The 25641-nt window shown below is 41.6% G+C and overlaps 1 protein-coding gene across 5 annotated transcripts in view; it reads right to left on the reverse strand.

The window, feature by feature from the left end:
• obscnb (obscurin, cytoskeletal calmodulin and titin-interacting RhoGEF b) overlaps positions 1-25641 on the reverse strand; it is a 155916-nt gene that overhangs the window by 46734 nt on the left and 83541 nt on the right. For 4 of the 5 annotated variants that reach the window (XM_088643095.1, XM_088643097.1, XM_088643096.1 and 1 more), the window contains 18 exons: positions 23497-23763; positions 22718-22984; positions 19196-19465; positions 18568-18834; positions 17119-17394; positions 16271-16540; positions 15206-15484; positions 13644-13901; positions 12664-12930; positions 10925-11197; positions 9595-9861; positions 8420-8695; positions 7877-8152; positions 5772-6062; positions 3547-3816; positions 1771-3072; positions 822-1103; positions 39-120 (listed from right to left, as the gene is read on the reverse strand). In XM_088643095.1, the coding sequence (XP_088499221.1) occupies positions 39-120; positions 822-1103; positions 1771-3072; positions 3547-3816; positions 5772-6062; positions 7877-8152; positions 8420-8695; positions 9595-9861; positions 10925-11197; positions 12664-12930; positions 13644-13901; positions 15206-15484; positions 16271-16540; positions 17119-17394; positions 18568-18834; positions 19196-19465; positions 22718-22984; positions 23497-23763 (5740 nt within the window). The remainder of the gene's footprint in view (positions 1-38; positions 121-821; positions 1104-1770; positions 3073-3546; positions 3817-5771; positions 6063-7876; positions 8153-8419; positions 8696-9594; positions 9862-10924; positions 11198-12663; positions 12931-13643; positions 13902-15205; positions 15485-16270; positions 16541-17118; positions 17395-18567; positions 18835-19195; positions 19466-22717; positions 22985-23496; positions 23764-25641) is intronic. The other variant, XM_088643098.1, reaches the window with a different exon arrangement.

The raw sequence follows: 25641 nt of genomic DNA on the forward strand, positions 1-25641 counted from the left end.
GAAATGCAAAACAATACTGTCCCATTGCTCTGCCTCACCTGGACAGGTAACCCTTAGCGCTGACATAGGAAGAGGTCTCGGTGGCATCAGCCGCAGTGTCATAGTCAGAGCTGCAAGACACTGGAGATAAAGAAAAAAGAGCAATGACAACCCTGACCCCCTTTAAAACCAAATCAGACTCCGAATTAAGAAGTGTTAGACTAATGTATTAAATACCATGATATGTAATAACATGGAGGGATAAGACCCTGTATATTCTTATATTCTAAATAATAAAATATTATTAACGAGAATAAATAGTAGGATACAAAGCACATTGAAATCCCAGGAAAGAGCAGATTTAGTCTCTTTTTTCAATAGACATTTTGCACAGCCTATCAGATAGTAATTATCTTTTTTAGCTTTGTACATTTTCATAATCTTAAAACGGTAATAAATGGAGTAGTGAGAAGGTCATAGCAGCAAGAATCCTTAATCAACAGTAACTGTTTACTTCACATTTTAGTGATAAAAACACATTTCAACTTAAAAGAATTCTTCCAGTTATGAGCTATACAGAACTTGGTAAATATACAGGAGTTTAAAGAAGTAATGATAAAACCTTCAATGTTATAATCCTTTTCTACTTGCCATAACTAAGAAACTTCATATTTTAGTTTTTTAACTGCTTTAAAAACGATTCATAGAATGTGCAATGTAATTTGAAATCTCCAACGGTACATGAGCTGACAATAAATGGTTAATTGAGTAATGTCGGGGACTGGTAGGACCTCCTGCTGGAGATGACCAAGAACCCTGCTGCTCCTGAAGTGGGTACCCACCATCCACCCGCAGCTCAGCCTTGGTGGAGGCAATGCCACTGTAGTTCTCGGCCATGCAGCGGTACACCCCCATGTCGCTGGGCAGGACGGCGGTGATGATGAGCTGGTGACAGCCTTCCTGGTCCTCGTTGATCATGTAGTGGTCATTCTCCTCGATCAGTTTCCCATCCTTGAACCAGCGGACAGTGGGAGGGGGCTTGCCACTGACCACGCAGTCAAAGCTGACTGGGTAGCCGTCTGGCACGTCCTGGCTCTGCAGCTCCGTCAGGAACACTGGGGGAGCTGTCATTACAGGGATGGAGGACAAAATCAAACAAAGCACAACTGAAGATCATCCCATATTTGACCAGCATAGATAGCAATCGTTTTGTTAGTTAACACACCAGGGTTATCCAATGACTGGTAAAGATGTTTAGATAAAGTATGTCTACGAGGACACAGAAGGGATCAGAAGTCTTTAGTTCAAAAGTAAGTCTTTGGTTCAAATTAAGCATTTACTTTGAGCATTAGAATTCATACAGACTGACATTTTAATACATTTTAATACAATTTTTAATACATTTTAAATCAATTAAAATACAACAGGATTTCTTTTAAAAAGTGTAAAACAATCACAGAAAAGTTTTAACTCAGAATGCTTTGTATTGCAATGAAGAGTTCTTTATTGGTCTTAAGAATATTGAGTCTTTCTTTTATGATGCAGCAATGAAGTAAATTGAAAAATCTATTTTGAATCATCCAGTTGCTCCAATGTCTGATAATGTTCTCATCAGACTAGTCATTGCAATCAATGCAACTCCCTAAAAATTAAGAACTCTAAAATTCTGAACTCAACTTTTTCAAATTCAAGAAGTAAAACATGTAAATGCTCATTTCCTGGTCTTGAGATGCATTAGGAACTATACATTACTCAGCCTTTACTTGGTGTCAGAAGTGAAGGCACACTAACCGGATCCAGTAAGTGTGTAAGCAGGCTGTTCTTTCTCCGCAGTGGGGGTCAGAGGGCTCTCCTTGGCCTGAGGCGGGGCTGCCTTCATAATGCGGAGTTCAACTTTCCGAAGACCTTCCTGCAGGATATCCGTTTCTATGGGAACCCCCTGAACAGTGAACATCTCTTGGAAGCGTCTGGATGCCACCTGTGCCTCTGCAAGAGTATCAAACCTGATGTAGATATACTTGTCATCCTCTCGGTACGTTTGCTGGTCAGCAGCCTCCAGGTCTCCTTCATCAGCACTCACAAAGGGTTCCTCCTCCACATCAGGCATGTCCTGCGACAGCCTGGTCCTGAGGAGTCGCCGCAGCCTTTTCCCTGCTCTCCGCAGGGATTCATCCATTTCACTACCCGAGGAGCTCTCTGGCTCACTATCTGCACTGTACCCATAGGGAATGTGCTTGAGTTTCTGGGTGGGGACGTCGCGAGAGCTTCCCACTGTGACTTTAGCACTGTGGGATACCTTGCCCAATTTATTCGAAATTTCACAGGTGTAGACTCCTGTGTCTTTGGGTGTCAGGCCTGTGATTATCAAGCAGCAGGTGCCATCATTGTAGATGTCAATGTGATGGTGTTTCCCATCATACAGCTGCTCCCCATCTTTCAGCCATCGTACCTGGATGTCAGATTTCATGAGTGACACACACTCTAGGTGGACAGTACCATTGGGCTCACATGTCTGGTCCTTAAAAACATCACCAAAGACAGGGACTCCCTGATGCTTCAACTGCTTCCTGGTCTTATAGCCTTTGAAAGCAGCCTGAATTTTAATGGCTGCCTCTGTCATTTCAGACTCCTCATCCTTCCCTATTTCCATGGTAGGGGGTTCCAATGTTGCCATCTTCTGAGGTGGTTCTGCCTCAGACATTTCAAAGAGATCATAGAACTTCTTGGTAGAAACAGTTTGGGCTTGGCCTCCAACAAAGGTGACAGTGGACTGACTGGTTTTCTTGAGATAGGAGACTAAGGAAGTGGCCCCAGTTAAGGACTCATCCTCTGAACTGGCATAGAACTGCTCAAGATCAGGCTTGGCAAGAGGCTCCTCCTCTGCTTTTTGTCTCCGCTCCTTGGAGAGTTTGTCATCTTCCTCCGGCACCTCCGAGATGGAATCCAGAGTGGGCTCCCGGCTCATGCGGCGCTTCTTGGCCAGGGCCTCCCACAGGAGATGAAGGTCACCCTCCTGAGCTGCCTCAGGGGGCAGACTGGGCTGGATAGGGGCCTCTTCCTCTTCACCTGGAACCTCCATGGGCGGGGTAAACTCTGAGAGATGGGGGAGCAAGTAAATAAAATGCTGTGTAAGGTTGTTTTTTAAAGTGTACATTACTTTTTGTTCACACAGCTTGAGACGCTTCTACAATCTTGCCTACCTGTTGAGACTGAGTTTCTAAAGGAAACATTTTAATTACACCTGAAGAAGGCTCCACGGCCTAAACGTTGTTTTCTTTCTTCTCTTTACAGCATGGAATAAACCTATTACTTGTTCCTTTGCAGCCTATGCATGCTGACACAGCTACCCACCTGAACTATTTTAATTACTTGTTGTCTATGATGGAAGCAAGTTTCAAGGTTTAATGTGATGTTACATTTATTTAAATTTGGATCTAATATTTGACATATTAAACATGGCTTGACCATAAAACAAACGTTTTGGAAAACAATTTACACTTTATCCCTTTCATAGCACATAGCCTCCTGAACAAGTGATGGGAGAGGATCTAAAGAGCTATGCTGTACCTTCTAAGTAGAGACCTACAGATGTCTCAGCCTCAGGTGAAGCCACACAGGCGTAGATGCCCTGGTCGTCAGGCCTGAAATCCTGGATAAGCAGCTCCTGCCTCTTCCCCTGCGATGTGGCCTGGTACTTCTTCCCCAGGGGGAGATGCTTGTCATTCTTCAGCCAGATGACAGAACTGTGCTCACTGGACAGTTCACACTGCAGACAGACTGTCTCCCCCTCCCTCACAGCAGGGCTGGACAGGGGTTTGGTCACAGAAATGGGGGCTGCTGGGGTTGAGGGATAAATACAGAAATATGTTTGATGGAATTGAAGAAAGCTGGAAAGTGCAATTCAATCTGGCTTTGTTGACAAGGACTGATAAAATACACTGCACAGACAGGAATTGCAATTATTGTTTTTTTATATCATCATTGACTTTTATATATATATACATAAATTCTTATGACGTTAATTCAGTAAATTGGAACACAATACCTTTGCCATCTTGTATATAAAATACGAAGTTGAAATGAAAGGCCTGAGGCAAAACTATATAATATAAATCATTCATTTATAATAAAGTTTTCTAATGTCCACAGGAGATATACAGTAACAAAAAAACTATCAATCCTGTACACATTTATAGACACCAGTTAATTCTACAGGTTCAAAAATCCCAAAATATTGGTGACAGCTCAAAGAGAAACTAGGCATTAAATAACTTAAACTTCAAAAAAAAATCTTTCACACTTTATAATTCTTTCATTTATATCAATTGAGAGATTGATTTAAGATATCCTTGATAACACTTAGTGGAGTTATGGGCAAAAGTGAGCCTACAAGAACATTTTGTGACTTAACTGAGGACTGCCGTGATACTTGAGCTGCATTTCCTTTCATGCACAAGAAAAGGTAGCCCTGGAGAGTCTTTGACAAGCAGTGTATATTCATTGAGGAAGTACAACAAAGGCTGAAACAACACAAACTAAGGGGCATAAGACACTCAGTTTGTGTTGTTTCAGCCTTTGCTGTGCTTTCTCAATGAAGGGGCATAAGCAGGTTGCAGGACACAAAGCCCACTGATCAGTACCCTTCAGTATCAAACCAGTACCTTTTCTATTTCAGTGGACTCTTTGGAAGCTTTGTGAACTAGTTGACACTGAAGCCTAGGCTAAAGTTTACAATGGGAAATTAGAGATTAATTACTCCATATACTGTATAGCACCAATTACCCACCAAAGACACTAGCCTCTACTAACTGAAATCGACACACTATAATGTATGGTAGTTTTTTCCAATTTTGAACACTGAAGGCACTGGAAAGTAAAGCAGAAAAATCCCCCTTTTTTTGTTACAGAATAATAGATGCAATAAGGGGAAAATGTTGCCATTTGCTGAAGTTATGTTCCATGCAAGTGGTACAACTGCATGCTGGGAAATAGCATGTTGTTACTTTTTGCAGTGCAATAAAGAGAATTATTGCACTTCATCTGCATTATGGAGTTCAACTACATACTACTTGATGTTAACTGATTCACAAAATCTAATATCCATACAACCGACATGATAAATTACTTACAGGTCAACAAATACATCAGATGAATACCAAAAATTTTTTTGCTACAAAGGATGTTGTGAAAAAGGTTCAATTCTTTAAACTTTCACTGAGCAGTAGGTACAAACCACAGATACCATCACAAGGAACTTGTGTGTAAGAGGAGTACAGAATAATACTGTAAAAAAAAGTAAATTACCTTAAACATCCAGTGTTTTTGTTTCTTCAAAAGTACACATGAGACATCCTAATGAGATTCTATAGCTCACCCTATGCAACACAAGCATCTTATATTTCTCATCTATTACCTTTTAGGGAATTGGGATTAGTATTAGGAATTGGGGTTTGCTGTGGAAGAGTTAATGTAAAGGAATGAAAGTAATTCTCTCCTAACCTGAGAACGAATGTTAAATGTGAAACATCCACATTCACTTTTGAAATCCCACTACTACATATTGTGGTGATTGGGAAACTGACAAAATTTGAAAACGATTGTATCATTTTATCTGCAAACTTCAAGCACATTTCTAATCTTTACAGGCATATGCATGGGTTATCAGCTATGACATATTGCAGCCAATTGAAGCAGCGATGAATTAAAATTTTTTGCCTCACTTCTGATTACCGACTAAAACACCACACCTAAGACGTGCAAATGCAGTCCTGAAGCAGCATAGCGTCTCTCACCTAGCTGTACAGTTTGTGGTAAATGGACAGGCTCCCCAGTGCCAGCGCGGTTCACTGCGGCTACTCGGAATCTGTACGCCTTTCCTGGAATCAGGTTGTCCACCACAAACTCTGTGTTCCGAATGGGTTCCGTGTGGCACGGCTGCCACAGGACACTGTCAGTCAATCGCATCTCCACTCTGTAGCCCAGAATGTTCCCGCCCCCATCATTGAGGGGCGTGAACCAGGACAGCGTCACTGATTCGCTGTTCTTACTCACCACCTCTGGGTCCTCAGGAGGGTCAGGAAGGGCTATGTGGAGGGGAGGGGGGAGGTTATATGGAAGGCAAGAAGAGAAACTAATCTAATGTACCAGAGAAAGTATTACACAACGTGGTCACATTACTGAGACAACGTATCTAGCTGGATATTGCAATTTTCTAAATCAATTCAAACCCTCCCACTAACTGATGCCTATCTGCAAGATACAATCTAATACTCTATTCCAAAATGGCACAACTGTACATGTAAAGTATCTTCCACGATCTCGAAATACCTCTATATTTATGAATTTATAAATCTGGGAGATGAAGATAAACAAAGCTGTACTGGATATATGTCTGCCTATAAAAAGCAGCAAGACATTTACTCTGCATGAACCATTAGTTGGGGGGATTGTGAAGGGAAAACATGACTAGATTTCAGGATTGTCTGTTATTTCCGTAGAATGATGTATTGAAGGTGAAAATGAAGAGTTAAGACAAGGGTGTGTTGAATGAACCATCCAAAACTTCATGCTTTGTTTCTCTAGCACTAAAACATCTTCTTCCAATGTTTATTTTCCCAGAAGGACCCGCTTCTAAAGCTAAGAATCAAGAAACTACAAGAAATCTACCTCAACACAATACATTATTCACCACTATTCAGGCCTACACTCTGTGTGATAATCAAGGATGATCTAGAAAATGTAGAATGTGAGACAGTCCTCTCAGTATGTGAGTTGTGGGGGCCTCTCTGCCCTGGAGTCTCAGGAGCATTGAGACTTTGTGGGGGATATTGGGATTAGACAATTAGAGGTGCCTGAAAGACAGCAGTTTAAAAAACGGGGATTGATTGAATGTGCGCCAAAATGCTTTGAATAAAAAAACTTAGCTAACATCTAGGAACCGTGTTTTATTTTGCATCCTCAAAGAAAACAAGTATAATTTACTTTTGTTTTCTCCTTTAAATATTCTCTTACTGTAGTTTTTCCCTTCATTATTTAAAAGCTCAGTGGTGGAAGTGGACAGTTTTAAGAGTATGACAGAGTTAGTGTGCTCCTAGTTTATTGTCATTCTAATGCAAGTAAATTATTTAAGTATAGAGGATGGCTAAATAACTATTTTTCTAGCCTCATTTGAAACAAAATCCTATAAATATTCCCTTTAAACATTAAACAGGAATTTAAAATGCAGCTTAAAACTTGAAACTGTAGTCTGCATTTGTCCACCCTTCTTCAAACTGCATGAAACATGGTACTTGAAAAGCACAAAAAGAGAAAACAGAAATCTATTTTCTCTAACAGTTGTATGAACCCATTCACTAAACCTTTTTAATTTAAACACTAGTTTTCTCTACATTGAGACCTGTTGAGGAATGACAGAGGACCACAAAAGCAGAATTATTTACCATTCTGGTGCCACTAAGAACTGGTACCAAAATTTTTACTACAGTGTTATGAACAACATTCACCATTTACAATTTCTTAAACACTTGACATAACCAATGTCCCATGATCAGCAGTGTGGTGTGAACAGAGCACATTCTACATCAATTCACATAAAGCAAAGTGATGTAGATGTAGATGTGGTGTACAGATTTTGAGACCCTTGTTGAATCTGATACAATGAACTTGAAGCCTGTTCCCAAAAGTTTGATTATGGTAAAACCAACGCCTTTTTTTCAGGTAGTGATAGGATTCAATTAAAACACAAGAAAACCTTGAAACAAGCAGGCATGTTCAATACCTAGATACAAGGGAATGGGAGATGACTACTTTTAGACAGCCGCTTCTAGATTGCAGGTTGAAATGCTATCAAGAAATTTTCAAAGACTACAGCTGTGAAGGCACGAGCTAAGAAGCTTACCAATGACTGTGAGTTTGGCAGTGGAGATGGCATCCCTAGCTGCAAAGGTCACTTCTTTGGAGTGCTGAGGCTGAGCCTGTTTGAGGATGAGGCTGTAGGAATTGCCATCGGCTTGCATAACCCAGATGTGGCTGTCGGCATGGATCTCTGAGCCATTGAGGTACCAGGTGACCTCACTGATGGGAACAGGCTCACTCAGCTCACACGTAAACACCACCTGCTCCCCCACAACCACCTCTGCGTCTTCCAGCGGCCTCGCCACGTGCAGCTGCCACCCTGCATTCAGGACGACAAGGCACTGTGTCACACACGCTTACCAACTTACTTTCTTACGCATCTTGGGAAAACTGCAAAATTACAATGCTGGTTAATAAGGTCAACTTTATACAGTATATGGCCTTTAGAACCAAATGGTCTAGAACATTCTTGCAGGTTCTACAATGTACCACTACAAACACAAGTTTCAACACTGTTCTTCTGAGTCAGTGATCAATTGCTAGACAAAAGGCTGACTAGTGCCATTATAATAAGTAGCAGGAGTACCTCTAACTGTTAGGAATGCAGAGGAGACAACGTTGCCAACCAGGAAGGTGACCCGGCAGCTATCTTCAGGATGCAGGTCTTTAAGAAGCAGGAGGTGCCGGCGTCCGTGCTCAAACACTGCCATCTCCATGTTCTCAGTCTCCCGCACTGGTAGGTCATCTATCAGCCAGCGGTAGTCCCGCAGCTCTGGTCGAGAGAGGGAGCACTCGAACAGTGCTTCACCTCCATCCACTGTCTCTACGTTCTCCAACCCCTGGATGATGTCTATGGGTTTAGCTGTGGATGAGAGACAACAGTGACGGTAATGGGGTCCCAAAATGTACAATTTGTCAATGGCAGAAATTATCTCTGGTAATATACTGTCCTATAAACTGGACAACATAGAGTAATTCTTCAGTAGTCTTCTGTAATTCCTGTAATTGTTGTTGGCAGTACTAAGCAATCCCAATTAATGTCTTACCTCTTAGTATAATCTGAGTCTGGGTTATTTTTTTCATTTTACAGCCATTAGTTTCCTTATAGTGTATCCTCTAGTCTAATTCCAATTTCCTCATCTCAGCTGCAATTACCACAGCAATTCCTATCCCAGTGAATTGTGCACTCACTGGAGACACCTGCCATTTTCCTTGTTGCAAGTCCCATGGTGCTTCAACAAAAGACACCATCATAAGTTCATAGGCATCCAACAAGTCACAAGAGTTGCTCTTCTGCACCAAACTTAGGACACAAGGGCCAACTCACTCCCACTCTATCGATTGTGTACAACTGCTTGGAAATTCTTTTCTGTCGCTTAATGTTAGTTAAGCCTCAAACTGACTACTCATTTTGCACATGCTAATATAAATATATTTCCCAAACACTTAGAAACCAACATTTGCATTCATTTGACAGGAATATACTCCTTTTTCTGCCTCTTCTTTCACTTCATTTACCGGTGTTTCCCTCACTCGTTTACTATAGTTAGAGGCAATACAGCAGTCATAGATAGCGGTATCGAAGGATATTTCCATGAGTAGAAGAAGGAAAAGAGTTGTGCTTTGAGATGTCTGAGAGCACCTAAAGAAAGAAAATGAACTGCACTGTCAAGCCATGACTTCCTGACTTAATGAAGGCAATGGGGAAAGGGTGTGTGAATCTGTCTGCCTGGCTCCTCACAGGGATGGTGAAGAGCTCACCTTGGACTTCAAGAAGAGCGAACACTGTGGTTCCCTCAGCTTCACATGAGTATGTACCCCTGTCTTCCATAGTGACACGGTTGATCTTAAGTCTGGCCACATTCCAGTCCTGCTCCACAAGGACCCTGCGACTATCAGGCTGCAGCTGCTTGCCATTCTTCTTCCAAAGCGCCTTGACAGGACGGGAGTACTGGCAGATAAACTCAGCCGGCTGTTCTTCCTCCACGCACATGTCCTCCATGGCACTCACCACCTCCACTGTGGGATCTGTCAGCCAACATGTCAGTGAGGACATGCACGACGCAGAGGGCGCTCAGCCAAGGCAAGGGCAAGTCACTCGGAAGCAAATGGTAAGCAACAGCAATAACTCAGGGCCAAGATGGAGGGGTTAGCCAGTTTTAGTGCTTGCAAAAGAGATTGGGCGTTGAAGTAAATGAAAGCGTTTAGGTGGAGCTCACAGAAAGTGGGGGTGGAAAAATACAGCAGAGGAAATTAAGTGCCTCGTTTTACTCCGTTTCTATTCTGATTTTGACTGATAATTGTGATCTCTGTTGGTAAGCTGAGTTTGAAAATGATACAGAAACAATACAGAGGACCAAAATGTTATACAACACGAAATGCAATTCTCATAGCATTTTAAAATAGATGCATTTAGATTGATGGAATCCATTTTTGACATAAAATATACTGTCTTTGACATGAATTTGTCCCTGGAAAACTCAGAAATGTATTTTTAGTTTTCACTTTAGGTTGGTTGTACATTCTAAAAATCTTGGTGTGTAGTCGAGTGACAACAGAGCACAACTCACTTTATATCATTCTGATATAAACACACAGAGTACTGGGGCCTGCCTGTTGAACTATTCTGTGATCCTGCAGGTGCTGTGATTGGCAATTCCCTTTTTAGTGCTCTTTGGTTAAAATAACCAAAAGAATGCATCATGCATTAAAAGGGCATGAACAATGACAATATATATCAAGCTTCTACTGTACTAATAAAAATCATAAGTAGCAATGCCATTAACCCTTTTCAGACAGAGTGCATGAAAAACTGAACAGCACACTGTCAGGCCTTAAACACGAAGAAAAAAAAGGACTGAATGTTTTTCCTCTTGTCTTGTCACCTTGTTTTCCTTCGATGTACGTTAATTAAGAAATGGTTTAGTCTGGCTTTAACCCACTGTAATTAAAAGTGGGTTGATAATAAGAGAAATGCCACGAGACAAAAATAAAAGTAAAAGTCAGGTTCTGATCTGAAATTATTCAGACACTGTAAGGCCCGGTGGAAAGGGTTAAGCCAGATTGCTCTTCCTCTCTTTCGCTTTGATACCTTTTACTAATAATTTGGCAGAAGAAACGAGGCTCCCAGCTTTGAAAGTCACCGTGCCGGAGTCGTCAGCGGCCAGGTTGTTGAGGGTGAGCGTGTGGGTCGTGCCGTCCTGAACGCTTATCTCGTTGAAGGGGCTGTTGTGCAGAGAGGAGCCATCCAACCACCACTGCACATCCTTCAGCCCCTTCCGGGAAACCTGGCAGGAGAACACTGCCTGCTGCCCCACAAACACATCCGTGTTCCTTAAACCCGACACTATCCGCACCTCTCTCTCTGTGAAGCAAGTCAGAGACACCGCACTCAGCAAGTGAGCTACACCTGCCAAGCTCCTGCCCAAAGAGTATGTGCTCATCTCTTCCTCTCTGTACATATTCTACAATGTACACAGTAACCGTGGAAGATAACTCTGTAAACTCACCTCCTGGATCCAAGTGTTCCAGAAATCATTAATTTATAATAATGAATTAATAATTGCTTACACTTATATAGCACTTTCCTATACACTCCACTCAAAGGACTTTACAGGTAATGGGGAGTCCCCTCCAGCACCACCAATGTGCAGCATCCACCTTTACAAACATTAGCATTGTTTAATCTAAATTCTGCTTTACAAAGACTACTAAGTGCTTGTTCCAACCTGAATGTTTAAAAAATCCTTCCATTTCTATTTAATTTTTCTGTTTAATATTTGAAAAGCAAAATAATAAAGGAAATCATTTTTCCATGCACATTATCTGAGCTTTCATTGCTGTGTTTGCAAATCATTTCAGGTGCTGCCATTTATCTCAGGATCTTATAAATATATGAGAATACTGTAGGTGTATTAACATTATTAACCTTCTTGTTCATAAATGTCAGCTCTGCTTAGAGGGATGTGCTCTGGGTACACTTCCAGATATTTTCCTCATTAGCAAAAACACAAAGCTTGAAACGTTTTGTGCACTGATATTCACTGATGAGAAAATAAGATCAGGCACACAATACAATAACCCTATGAAGACATTTGATCTGTAGCTTCAGATGTGCATTTTTTTAGATCAAAGTGCAAAACTGAATATCAAAGCTAGATTCTTCATTGTTAGTTCAGCAGATCTGAACCAGATCAGCCTTCCCCTTGGTTTTGAACACTGATACTAATTATTGTACAGCTTTGAAGTATTACTGTTAACTAAGCAGTAGAAGACAAGTGGCCTTGAAATCACACATGATGCAGGTCTAAACAGCACTGTAACACTGTAACCCTCTTCCCTTCAGACAAAACTTTCCAAACCGATGAGAGAACATCAGAAAACTTCCATTTTTACAATTCCTCAGAATTTGTGGAAAATCAAATATAGCAGTGTTATCTTTTCCCTGACAGCTTCCTTCAGGCCTTTACAATCTTCACATATTTAACAGGATTTTGTTCCGGATCTTGGAATTCATAGGCTTTTGAAAAATATATTCAAAACAATAGTTTCAGCAACCCTATTACATGGTACCCTAAGAGTAAATTTGTATAAACACAGTTTTTTCTAGCATTTTCTAATGTGGCAGACAAATACCAACTGTAGTTGAACTGATAAAGTGAGTGATCCAGTCAGTGTACTCAACCTCATATAAGATAAAGTCACAATCGCTGCTCTGACACATCTGACCAGAAGTGGAGACGCACATCTTTGATTTAAAATGGATTGACCATAGATTTACACGATCATCATCATACTGTGAAATCCAGATTGACTGAAATGTAGAATTACCTTGAACTGTGACAGAAGCAGTTGTCAGCTGGTCTCCTGTGTCACATGTATAGTAGCCATTGTCTTCAGGTTCCAGGTCATGAATCACTAACTCTAAAACAGTGCCTTCTTGCCTCATCTCATACTTGTCACTGGGCTGCAGCACCACTCCTCCTTTCCTCCATTCCACCGGGGCTCCAGGTTTAGAGAGCTCACAGCGCAGAGTGGAACTGTCCCCCTCTTCAGCTTCCTGGTTCTGCAGCTCCTGTTTGAAAAATGCAGGCAATTCTGCAAAGGACAGAAACAAAGGCATTAGAGTTAAACTAAACAAAGACAACCATTAGATCTGCCATAAACCTTCTTTAGTCACTGAATATGTCTTTAATTTTTTAATATGTATCTGCAGCCTCTTTCAGTGAACTACATTTTCCCCCAAATCCTGTGTAAAGTCTTTAAATGAGCTATTGGGATGCCCTCTCAATCACAGATGGACTCCCTTAAAGGAGTGTTTCAAAAATAATAAGAAACACTACAACAAACTCTGCAACTCACAAGTGGCAACTGGCAACCCACTGAAGCTAAGTAGGTGTGAGCCTGGTCAGTACCTGAATGGTAGACCTAAGAGGTGTTAGTGGGGCCAGTAGGGGGTGCTCAGTGGGTCCTAATTTCTCGAAAAGAGTAGGGGTGTTACCCTGGTGTCCTGGTCAAATTTCCCATTGTTCTTTACCACTCATGGCCTCTTAATAATCCCCATATATGAACTGGTAGGTGATGTCTGGTGCGCATACTTGGGCACTTTGACTGCCATCGTATCATCCAGGTAGGGGCTGCACATTGGTGGTGGAGGGGAGTCCCCATTACTTGAAAAGCTCTTTGAGTGAAGTGTCCAGAAAAGCTCTATATAAATGTCAGGAATTTTTATTATCTTTTCTTCTGACTGTCGTAGGATCAGATAAGAGACCATTCCAATCCAAGCAAAATGTTTTCCCAGGCCTCTTTACCTTCTACTGTCAATGTAGCACTGCTTTGGTCATCCCCAATTTCACATGTGTATTTCCCAGCATCCCTTGCTTCCACACTGTGGATAAGGAGACGGTTGAGCAGACCCTCCTGTCTGATCTCATACTTGTCGCTGGGCCTGATGATCCTGCTGTCTTTCCTCCAAGTGACTGAACAACCTGGCTCTGAGGTCATGCAGGTCAAGACAGCGGTCTCCCCCTCACAGGTAGAAGTGTCCTGAAGCTTCTCCCTGATCACAGCTGAATAGAGGCAAACAATAACACGACTTTTGTATTTTCAAATGTCATCTCAGTGATGCTGTGCACCAATGTAAAATACTATTGCATACCTTGTATTATTTTATTATCAGTACATATATATTTTATATATTATTCTGGTGAGGGTCTATAATGCACTGTGCAACAGCTGTGCAACACGCAACAGCTCTCACAGCGTCACAGGGGAAGAGACCATTTAGAGACACCAAGCAAATCTAACATTCTGACCTTGGGGGAGAGAAACAGGAGCACCTGAAAAAAACTCACAGAAAGACACAGAGAACATGCGATCTCCACAGATGAACCTGAGGCCAGATTCAGTCCCAGAATCCTTTGTTGTATTTTCCTGGATGTTATAGTATGTGCATAATTTGCGATGTGTAAAAAATTGACACTCGCATTATACCTGCCTTCTGAATTGCATACATGTCTCAACTGCTGCAGTGCAGAAGCAAAACATGACAATTGTGTGCCTTTCTCATAAGAACATTGATTTTCCTTCCTTCCAACACATTGTCTACCCCAAAAAATGGCTTTTACACTAAATAATAACTGGAATTTGACATCAGCTTTGTTACAATTTGAATACATTATATTTTACTTCACAGTGGCATCGTGGCTCATTCAGAGGTTAGCATTGCTGCCTCACAGTGCTCTTAGTTCAATTCCAGACCTGGGATGCTATCTGCATGCAGTTGCATGCAGATTCTACTGTATGTTCTCTACATGTTTGCATGGATTTTCTCTAGGTGCGCTGGTTTCCTCCCAAAAATCCCAACATAGTCATAGGAAAATTGGTCTAGGTTTGAGTATGTGTATGTCTGTGTATCTGCTCAGATTCACTGGCCAGATACTGTCCAGGGTGCATTCTGTCTTGCGGTCATTGCTTGCCGGGATAATATTTGGCTCCCCCATGACCTTGTGTCAGATGAAGGGGTTAGAAAATGGACGGGATGGTATTTTGTGACAGCTACTTATTAGTTCAGTCTTGGAAGGGATTCCATTGATAATTATTAATCCTTAAGAAAACAGCCAGTCTAACAGGGATTTACAGATAAAAGGATGGAACTGAGCTAGAAGAAAAAGGACACTGGAATACAGCTATGGCATATCATGACTCACGCCAACTGTGCAGCTCAGGGCAATGCCAGGCATGCATGGACAAGCGGGTACATGGCAGCTCTGTCCTCATGAAGAAATGGACACAGTGGTTGGAGGATGGCAATGAGTTTTTCTGAAGGAAAATTCTGCAGGCAGGCAGCAGTTCTCACAGTGGAAGGTTCTACCTTTGGGTTTCTCCTGCACCACCACCCTGGCAGTGGATCTCTCCTCCCCTACGGCAAATGTCACCATGCCCATCTCATCCAGAGTGACTTCCTTCAGCACCAGGGTGTGCACCCTGCCGCTGACGCTGATCTTGTTCATGTCATTGCTCTGCAGGACAGCCGACTCCAGCCTCCACTGCCCCTCAGTCACCCCCTCATGGGACACCTCACACACAAAGCAAGCATCACCCCCTGCATACACACTGACATCCTGCAGACCCTCAGTGATCCGCACATGCTCTGAAAAGGAAAGGTCAGGACAGCAGTAAAGCAACAGCTAACTTATTAAAGAAGCAACTGCTTAGGCACATAGAAAGCTAAGCACAAATGCAAAGAATCGCATTGGAAAGTACACGTTCCAGCTGAGCAATAAGCAGTGGCCTTTCAGCAGCTTCCACTCAACATGCACAACCACAATACAGCATGTAATACACAGCCCTGGGAACACATCTAGAAACAGTGGCTTATTTGTGTTTTTCTCATTAAAACCACTTGCAAGTATTTTCATTTTCTTTAGTGATCTCTGTTCAGACAACTCTTTTGCCTTATTTACAAATATTAGATGATAATAAGGCAAAACAAATCTTACGCTAAATCATTAAAGTAAATTGATTAACTATACTGCTGTTCTTTCACTTTAATTTAGTTTTGACTGGATAGTAAGCACATCTTTGACATGCAATGCTTCATGTTGAATGCTTCAAAAATTCCAGTGACTGTCCAAAATCTCACAATGCTCAATGTATCTACATCACAGATCTTCTGCCCTGATCCAATCCAGTCTTACTGAGTATTACCAAATGTCTAACACCTTTACATTATTGATGGAGCAAGAGAACTCTGGTACTCAGGGTCTGGAAGGTACAGTATTAAGAGCAGTGTATAAAGTCTGCAGGATTACTCTACGGGAACTGTGCCTAAGACTCACTGCTCTACTTGATTAAATCTGTAAATCCTAAAGGATCTAGATAGAAGCTGGGAGGATATGTTTCTTTTAAACCCACTTCTCGCTGCAGTGGACTGTACCTTTGACAGTGAGAGTGGCTGTAGACTGCTGATCCCCCGTGTCACAGATGTATTCACCAGCGTCCTCAGGCTTCAGATTATGGATGATCAACACCAGCATGGTCCCCCTCTGCTGCAAGGTGTACTTGTCACTCTGAGACAGTGTCTCTCCGCCCCTCTTCCAGGTGACAGGGACATTAGGGTGCGAGATCTCGCAGCGCAAGAAAGCGTTGTCCCCTTCCTTTAGTTCCTGACTCTCCAGCTTTTTCTTAAACACCACAGGCGGGGCAGCTTTAGGGAGAGAACCAGATGGTGACCACATACAATATGCCCATTGGCTTGGCTTCCACAGTGGGTATTGTATATGAAACAGGACTACTGATTATGTATCACATGGAATTTGGCCACCTACTCATAAAGATCCCTAACTGTATCAACAGTAAAAGGTTTGTAGTGTAAATGATAATTACTTTAAAGAAAAAACTATTTTCTGATTCTACTTATACACTTGTCTACAGGAACAGTTTTTTATAATTAAATCTAATGTAACATCCAATAAGCTTATTTTTTATATTAACTAAAATATTTATTTTGAGTGTGTCGCTACAGAAAATCAGTTTTCCAACAATTATTACTGAATGGTTATCTGTAGTTAAGGTAGACAGTAACAGACGCACAATCATGCAGGAAACGAAATAAAGGCTACTGGTTCAATAAATTGAAGATCAATACAGGTAACAAGCAGTGCACATATAACCACAGAGACATCTTCCACTTGTTGTTTTCAGTTTATGGTGAGGTTAACATCTCAGTCTATAGCCTGGAAAGATGACAATATACAGTAGCAGGGATGTAGTAGCACTGCTGACCTGAGACATTAAGTTCAGCTGTGGAAGTGCAGCCCCTAGCTGTGAAGGTCACAGGGCTTGAATCATCCAGCGTCACCTTCCGCAGGGTGAGAGTGTGGACAAGGCCATTCCGCGCCATCCCAATCTCATTCATTTCATTGTGCTGCAGGGGAACGTCTCCCAGCTTCCACTGAACATCCTTCAGACAGGGCCGAGACAGCTCCACGGAGAACATGGCATCCTCATTAGCAAATACCGACACGCTCCTCAGCTCCTTCACCACCCTGACTTCAGGCTCTGGGGAAACAGGATACACGTGGCTTGACACAATCTTTGGCAAAATTGTTTTACTGGAATTAATACTTGAGGAAAATCATTTAGTCAGTTTTAGCAAGTTCTTTCATTTCAGACTTGTGTAACTGTAGGGTTCGTGCAATGGTGGTTAAATACTCTGCCTGTACGGATGGGAGCTGGATGGAGACAAATATTTTTTGTACAGTTTATTACTGAATAGCCACATTTACACCTGCCACATTCTTGCTCACTCTCTGCCTAAACTTCTCCTTTTCCTAGTCACTTTCTCCCCCGTAACCAACCAGAAAACACAGAAAGTCACATCAACGTACACATGTCTACAAACCGAAACAGCAAACTCCACACAACTCAAAAATATTTCAAACTGCTCAACTGAATAAAACCACAATAACAGGACCTAAGCTTAGACGTGATTTGTCCAAACTAGGGGTCGGACTGCCATTACAGGATATTTGAAAAGTTGGGTCTTGGTAAACAGGCACATCATGAGGTAAAACAGTTCTCCTTTATTTACTGTACACACTGAGTGGGAAGATGAAAACAAAAAACCTTAGCAGTCCTTTCAAACTCTAACTAGACTCTTACTCAAATTCCTTTCTGTCATAAGAGAGCTTCTGCTTTCTAGCCTTTAAATCGGTCAGATGACTGAGGATGGCAGTCTATTCCTCGGCAGACTGTGTGTTTCTGACAAAAACCTCCATCTTGTCTCCACTTGTCTTTCAGTTTACAGTATAACATATTCACTTTAGTTGCACCAATAACTAAAGTAGAAGTCACAAATCAACCAGTCAGTAAATAAATAAATATCTAAATACAGGGATGTTAACATCAATTTAGGGCCCTATGTATGTGACACTGTTTTACCACGTTACAGACTGCAAGTTTCCAAGAGTGGTGGTATATGAAAGGTTCCTGGTACTGCCGGCAAGAATATCATTCATTTTGCAGAAGGGTCAGACCTTCTACCAAGGTCAGGATTCTGGGGCTTTTATCTTGTTATCGTGTTGTTCTTGGTGTTATCTTGCATCTTGTATCTACTCTTCCCTGCAGAGGTCACTCTAACATCCTTCCAGATTTAACACAATATGCACTCTTTCTCTGGCACAATGCAACAGTGGTGCGAAAAAAAAAGGAGAGTCAAACTCGTCAACTTACCTTTAACAGAAACAGATGCTGTGCTTTGCTGGTCTCCTGTGTCACAGGTGTAGTCTGCACTATCCTCCAGTTTGAGATCTTTGATGACAAGCAGGGCCTCAGTCCCATCGACCCTCATCTCGTACTTTGTGCTTGGTTGCAGCACAACTGCCTCCTTCCTCCACTCTACAGAGGCCCCAGGCTGCGAGAGCTGACAGCGTAAGGTGGCAGAGTCCCCCTCCATAGCCTCCTGGTTCTGCAGCCAGCGTGTGAACAGCACATTGGAAGCTGGAGAATTAGCACACCAGATTGTAAGCAAGGTGTACAAAGAAGATCATAATACATCTGAAGGTTTTAAACTGTGGTTCTCCTAAGATGCAATGGTGCTATCTAGCAAAATATAAGGATTTATAATATGATGCCCTATCCCTTTAAGGTGTTTCAGAATGAACTTTCATGGTTAATGTTGCTGATCTTGGTGTAGTTTTGCTTGCAGTCTGTCACATATGCACTCATCAATCTAACTAGCCTCTATTCCAAGGAATCGAAAATAGTATGTTGAGTCCTATGGGTTCAATGATAAAAACAAAATGCATGCACAGCGGTGCAGAGGGGATCAGAACAGCATCAGATCGATACCCTACTGTACCTCTGACTGTGAGCTCAGCAGAAGATGTGTGAGGTCCAACGCTGAAGACCACAGTACCCGAATCCTCCTGAGTCACTTTCCTGAGAGTCAGGGTGTGCACCTTCCCCTCCCCGGTGATGTCATTCATCTCATTGCTCTGGAGTGGGATATCCTGCAGTTTCCATTGCACCTGGGGTGCGTTGTCATGGGAGACCTGACACTGGAACACTGCATCCTCGTCCTCCTTCACCGTGAGGCTCTCTATCCCCTTCACTATGGTGACGTCCAGTTCTGTCAACACAGGAAATGCACATAGCAGTTACCTCTCTGAGCTATGTCCACATATATCAGGACACAACTACAATCTTTTTCTGTGAGACAGTCTATGACTGCACACTTATGTGAACTTTACAAATAGACATTGAAGAGATAATGGTGCATGATTCCTGATGAATGTCTATGGAATATTGACCACTCTTTCAAAATATTAAACAGGAAATTTGCAGGAAGTCCTAAAAATGAAAAAAAAATGCACAACTAAATCTAAAGTCTTGGATTGCAAATAATATAAAAAACTTCACCAAAACAAAAGTCACGAAGTACAAACGTTTCATGGCGGATGTGATGAATTTGCTTAGAGAAACTACTGGATTTAAAAGTCAAAAGACTCTACAGCAGCTCCTAGTGAAGAAGGTCAAATGTGGATAAGGCACACAAAAAGGCAAGAATGTAATTGAAAAGGGTAAACAAAATCACAGAGCAAGCATCATTAGACATTAAACTTAAAGTTAAACAAGTTAAAATATGAAGACATGCTTAAGAGTTTGATAATATATGTGTAGCGGCAATGCTTGTTAATAAGACAGAATTAAGTGTTGCTGTGCTTTCCCAAATGAGGCCTCATCTCTCTGTTCATCTCTGTGGTGCAGCCACAGAGAAGCTATTCATGCAGGCTGATTTAAGGTTTCCTTTGATAAGGGACAGCTCCCAAAGGGGGATGCACTTAGCTAAGCCTTGCTATCATGATCAATGGTCATCCATTGGCACCTATCTGTCTAGGGAGTGCCAGATGGACATCTGGACTGCATTCCTAAGTGTCAGGAGTAAGTGACTCATATCTCACCTTGATCAACCAATCAGGGACTGGTAGGGCTGAGTAACCCACGTGGGACTCTGATGCCCATGGAACTTTCAGCACATCAACGAGCTGAAGTTCCTCCAGGTAAAAACAGGCAACACAGAGAGCCTGTAGTAGAATTCTGTGGAGGAATTCTGTGGACTATTCTTAAGGGAATTCAAAGGAGAATTCCAGGGCAGGACGGCCCAGGAGCAGAAGGCTCCCAAGGGCAGGACATTCTCGCAGCGCGCCTCCTGACCATCCTGAGACTCAGCCCGGACAACCACGGAATGGCCAGTGTGTCCGAGTGCCAGAACTTTCCATTGTTCTAAGAGTCTAGAGCGGAGGTTGCCAGAGAGTAACCAGAGGATCCACCCGAGGTTAGCACCAGCAGCAGGCCTCGTGAACAGGTCAGAACTGTGGACAGCTGAATCACTATTCAGAACTAGCTCTTCATCAGGAACGAACCGGTCCTCTTCCTGACTTGCTGGGATCCACAGTCATCTTTTCTCCTGTGCACAAACTTTGCTAGTTAAAGCCAACACTAACTAGCCGGTCAGTGAGCATCAGCAGCGCATTGTCGCAAGCCGCACAGCACAGCCTGGCACCGAGCCAGAGAGCGCGGATTGGACAGCAACAGCCTGAAACTGTTTCTTTGTGCCCACAGGAGATCTGAATCCCCAGAGATTGGATGAGTATTCAACTTCAATGCATTACAGCTCGAGAATTCAATTGTTATCCCAACCAGTTGATATCAATTTAATTCCTGTATGTTAAGTTATGTACTTGTTTTGAGTATCTAATGTAGAAGTTGTAACCAAGTTCACTGTATGAAATGGTCTAAATGAATGATATACTGAACGTATGTCCTCTTTATATGTGTAACACTTCGTAACTGACTGAATATATACCTTTTGTATTCTGATAACCCTCACGATAAGATCTGTTAGGTTTATATGCATATTCTATGTATTAATAAATGTATCCTCGTGTATTAGTACCTGTGTGTGTGCGTTGTTTGAGTTATATCGCATGGTTGGATTCTAAGGCCATCAAAAGAATCATTTTGTGATTTACTGCTACAATTAATAATTGTCCCAGTAAATGCCCAAACCCTACAGAACTGGTGCCTTCAGAGAGCACACTACATATGGTATACAGTATGTAGAATGTGAGAGTTTATAATCATACTTGTCCAAAAGAGTTGCAATACAAAAACGCAAGAAAAAAAAGAGGTTGAATTAATAATGAAATGCTATGCATTCTGGATTAAGATATTTATACAGCAAATTAGGCACTTTTAATATCCATAACTCACATAACTTTTACTAATGTGACTGTTCAATCTTCCAACAGGATACTTTCTGAATATAATTTTTACGGTACCATCATCCAACCACCAGGGGGCTCTGAACAGGCAACTACCTCAGTTACTCAGGGAAGATTCAAACTACTGTACCTAGACCTCATCAACCAATCCCAGCACCCCTTCACCACCACGTCTCCCCTTCCCAGCCTACTTCAGCCCAGCTCTCTGTCCTTTCCCTGCGTAGTATTAGGTTTTCATTGAGACATCCTTTGCTTCTCTTTTGGCCTATTATTGCTTTATGCCTTTTTGGCTATTGACCTACTGCTTGTTTGGCCTTTGTATTTGGATACCCCCTGTTTAACTCTGTTTTCCCAATTTGGAGTTACATGGATCTGCATAGGATCCATTCCTTACTATTTCCTTAACAATAATCACTTCATGCCATGATAAAACTATTTTTAAAATGCAATTTATTTTCTATGCGTATTACAAATGCTTGGTGTATAGTACTGCAGTGCTCATGCTTTCCATTTTCAATCCAAACAGCAGCAGCAAAAAGGTAGTGTCCTAACATAAGTCAGATACTGCAGTACACCAAAGGATCCTCTTGAGCAGGAGGATTTCTCTCCATTTTCTGACCTGAGTAGAATTTGAAATGTCACTCATCCCACCCATAATGTGTGGATTAAGAGGTTTAATCTGGTACTTAAAAAAGTAAATTGATACCTGACCATTAGATCTTCCAGTAGGAAACCATCATAAAAATTAAGACTGCATGTTTCCTCTTTTAAACAAATATTATCTAAGACCATTAAATTAGGTTGAATCTGAATAGGAATACATTTAGCAGTGTACAAAAACCTGAGTGCTATTTTAGCTATATTTATCAAGCATTATGACATAATGCTTTAGGAAACTATAACCAGAAAAGATAAATATTCATAAGACGTTAACACTGCAAAGAGGAAGTTAGGTCTGATGAAAGGTCACAAAGGCAGATAGTGAAAGTTCATGAAAAGAGTCAGAGTGAAAGACAAGAATGGCAATGAGTTATGGAAGTGCCAGTGCTGATTAAAAGCACTCTGTCAGTCGTGTGCACCCACACAGTCCTGCTTACCCTGTACAGTGAGTGTGGCAGAAGACTTCTGGTCGCCCGTGTCACAGGTGTATTCTCCGGCATCTGATGGCTTCAGGTTGTAAATGACAAGCTCTGCTACAGTACCTTCCTGCCTAATCTCATACTTGTCATTGGGTTCTAGAACTTTCCCGCCCTTCTTCCAGTCCACATGGGCTCCGGCCTTGGTGAGCTCACAGCTCAAGGTGGCCATTCCTCCTGTCTCTCCCAGCTGGCTCTCCAGCAAGGTCCTGAAATATACGGGCAGGGCTACAGGGAAGAGGACAAAGGGGATGGTTGGAGAGACTGAGGGTTAGGAGGCAGCAGTTGATTCAAAGCAAAACAACCCAACCAACTGCAAGCAGTTAAACCAGAACCACTGCTCTGTTTTTGGATGAGCTTACTTTTAAAAAAAATCAATTAAAACTTTGAATATGTTGGCAATAAAAACAGTTCCTCTATGTAGCAAATGTAATTTATGAATATCAGATATTCAAGAATTTGTTAACCAGTTACCTATGACATTTGTATAAAGAGCAAATGTCTTCACTGTAAGTAGCACAAAATTGAAATATACATGCGTACATGAGTAGAAGATCCAAAAGCTTTTTAACATACACAGGAAAACATTTTGTATCGGGACCTCCAATGAAAATGCAAGAATACATATATCAAAGAATAATCTGGTTTGATAGAAAAGACTTATTCTCTGAGTAAAAAATGTGTGGCAAATCTTTCATCAGATTAAAGCATACAGTATGTAGCTCACTGTCCTTGCCTACCCTTCACTGACAGACAAGCGGTGGTCTGTCGATCCCCAGTGTCACAGGTGTAGTCTCCAGCATCCTCTGGCTCTACATTGTGAATCAGTAAGCAAACACTGCAGCCATCTTGTCTCATCTCATACTTGGCACACGGGCAAAGCTCCACTCCTCCTTTTCTCCACTCCACTGTGGCACCTGGTTTGGAGAGCTTGCACTGCAGGGTGGCAGTGCCCCCTTCCTCAGCCTTCTGGTCCTGCAGGTCTTGTTTGAAAATGACTGGCAGTGCTGTCATTAAAAAAACAAACCAAATGATTAATTCTTCAATTACAAAATTATTCATTGGTCTTTAAAAGCAATGTGGCACAGAGGCTTCGTTGAAGTCATAAATGGCCCTTAACAAATCAGTTGGTAATGAAGAAAGATATAAGATGTGAAAAAGGGGTTAACTGATTTCTTTTTGCACAAAGACGTCTTGTCACAAGACATCCCATGCTTAGGCACCTTTGAGTTATGGCAGGAATGGGAGTTAATTGATAGGAAATTCCAAGTGCAAGCTAGAGACCCCCTAAATAAGGAAAGATAAAACCGACCATTAAAAGTGTTCAAAGTCTTGAGAATGTCCAAACACAGGTCCACCCCCCCATTACCATGGTAACAATTTATGTCAGAAGCAGCTGAAATTTGCTATATAAACTGGAAGTTTTGTACCTATATTCCAAACAGTACATTGGTCTTATTGTTCCTTGCATGCAATAAACTCTGTTGTTTAAACGTCATCTGGGGCTCCAGAACTTATTTGTCTGTTACAACAGTACCCTAACGCCATCTGTTCCAAAATACTTTCTGAACACTTTAATCATTTTTCTTCTGAGCTTCCATTCTAAAGGAAAAGTCTCGTGCCATTCTTTCAAACTGTTGAATGGTTCCTGTGTGACGTCTCAGACCTCTTCCGAAAAGTGCATTAAATAAAGTCCACCCTCTGGACAATAAGGTCATTGCGCATTTGGAACATAAAGGTACTGTATGATACATTTCAGTGGGTATTGGATTGATAGCTCTAGTTCAAGATTTCCCACTTTTTATGTTGGAGGGCATTTATTATCGATTAGCCAAAATTTATCCACGGCAAAGGACTGACTCAGTGTAAAGATGCAGTAAGAGAAGGACTGAACCATAGCAAAAAAAAAATGTCACCCAAAACAAATACAGGGTTATACTGTAATAGATGGACATATGTGACACTGCATCCTAACTAAAGGTGTATGTAATGACTTTGTAATGAAACAGAATTAAAATAATCATTGTCCACAAGGAGCAGGTGATCTCTTGACCTCCACTGCAGAAGAGCTGCAGAACATGGGTTGTATTTAATTAATAAACAGTTTGGTGGCAAGAGAGAAGTTTATAAAACGAGAAAAAGAAACACACAACACCTTTAGGAAATTGCTATGCATGCCCTTTTAGAAAAACAGGAAAATCACTGAAAGAAACTAGATCAGTGAAAGATGGGTCTACTGTAAAAAGGTTAATGTTAGGTTTATACAAAAAATGAAAACACATCTGGAGTTTATGGGAAAAAAGAAAAACCCAGCAAAACATATTATGTAGGAGTGGCAGGGATGCCAGTTAACCATGGTATACACACACACACACACACACACACACACACACACACACACACACACACACACACACACACACACACACACACACAATTAACAGCCATTGGGTCTTTTGGAAGGTGGGTGAAAGCCAGAGCAATCAGAGGAAACCCATGTGAACACAGGCAGAATAGCAATAGTTCTTTATATAAAGAACAGGTCAGAAGCTATGATGAATAGTATTAACTGCCATGTCACTATGCTGAGCCAAGCCTACATCATGGATGTATTCAGTTCCAAACTAAAACTAATTGCCCAAGTGAAATGGCCATGTAATTAATTCAATATTGTCAATACACTTTGCATCTGCCAGTGACTATCACCATTCTAAGTTCATACTGGACCACTAATAAATATGTCTCCCATTACTAACCATGATAGTGTCTAATTACTGATACAACATTAGTTACAACATCTATGTTTCAGCAAAGGCTGTACACAAAGATGTATCCCACACACCCTCAATGAGTTTCACAACATTGCTATGATATTGTTAAAGAAA

Source organism: Lepisosteus platostomus, chromosome 8, assembly GCF_059453375.1.
Source record: "Lepisosteus platostomus isolate fLepPlt1 chromosome 8, fLepPlt1.hap1, whole genome shotgun sequence".
Taxonomy (NCBI): domain Eukaryota; kingdom Metazoa; phylum Chordata; class Actinopteri; order Semionotiformes; family Lepisosteidae; genus Lepisosteus; species Lepisosteus platostomus.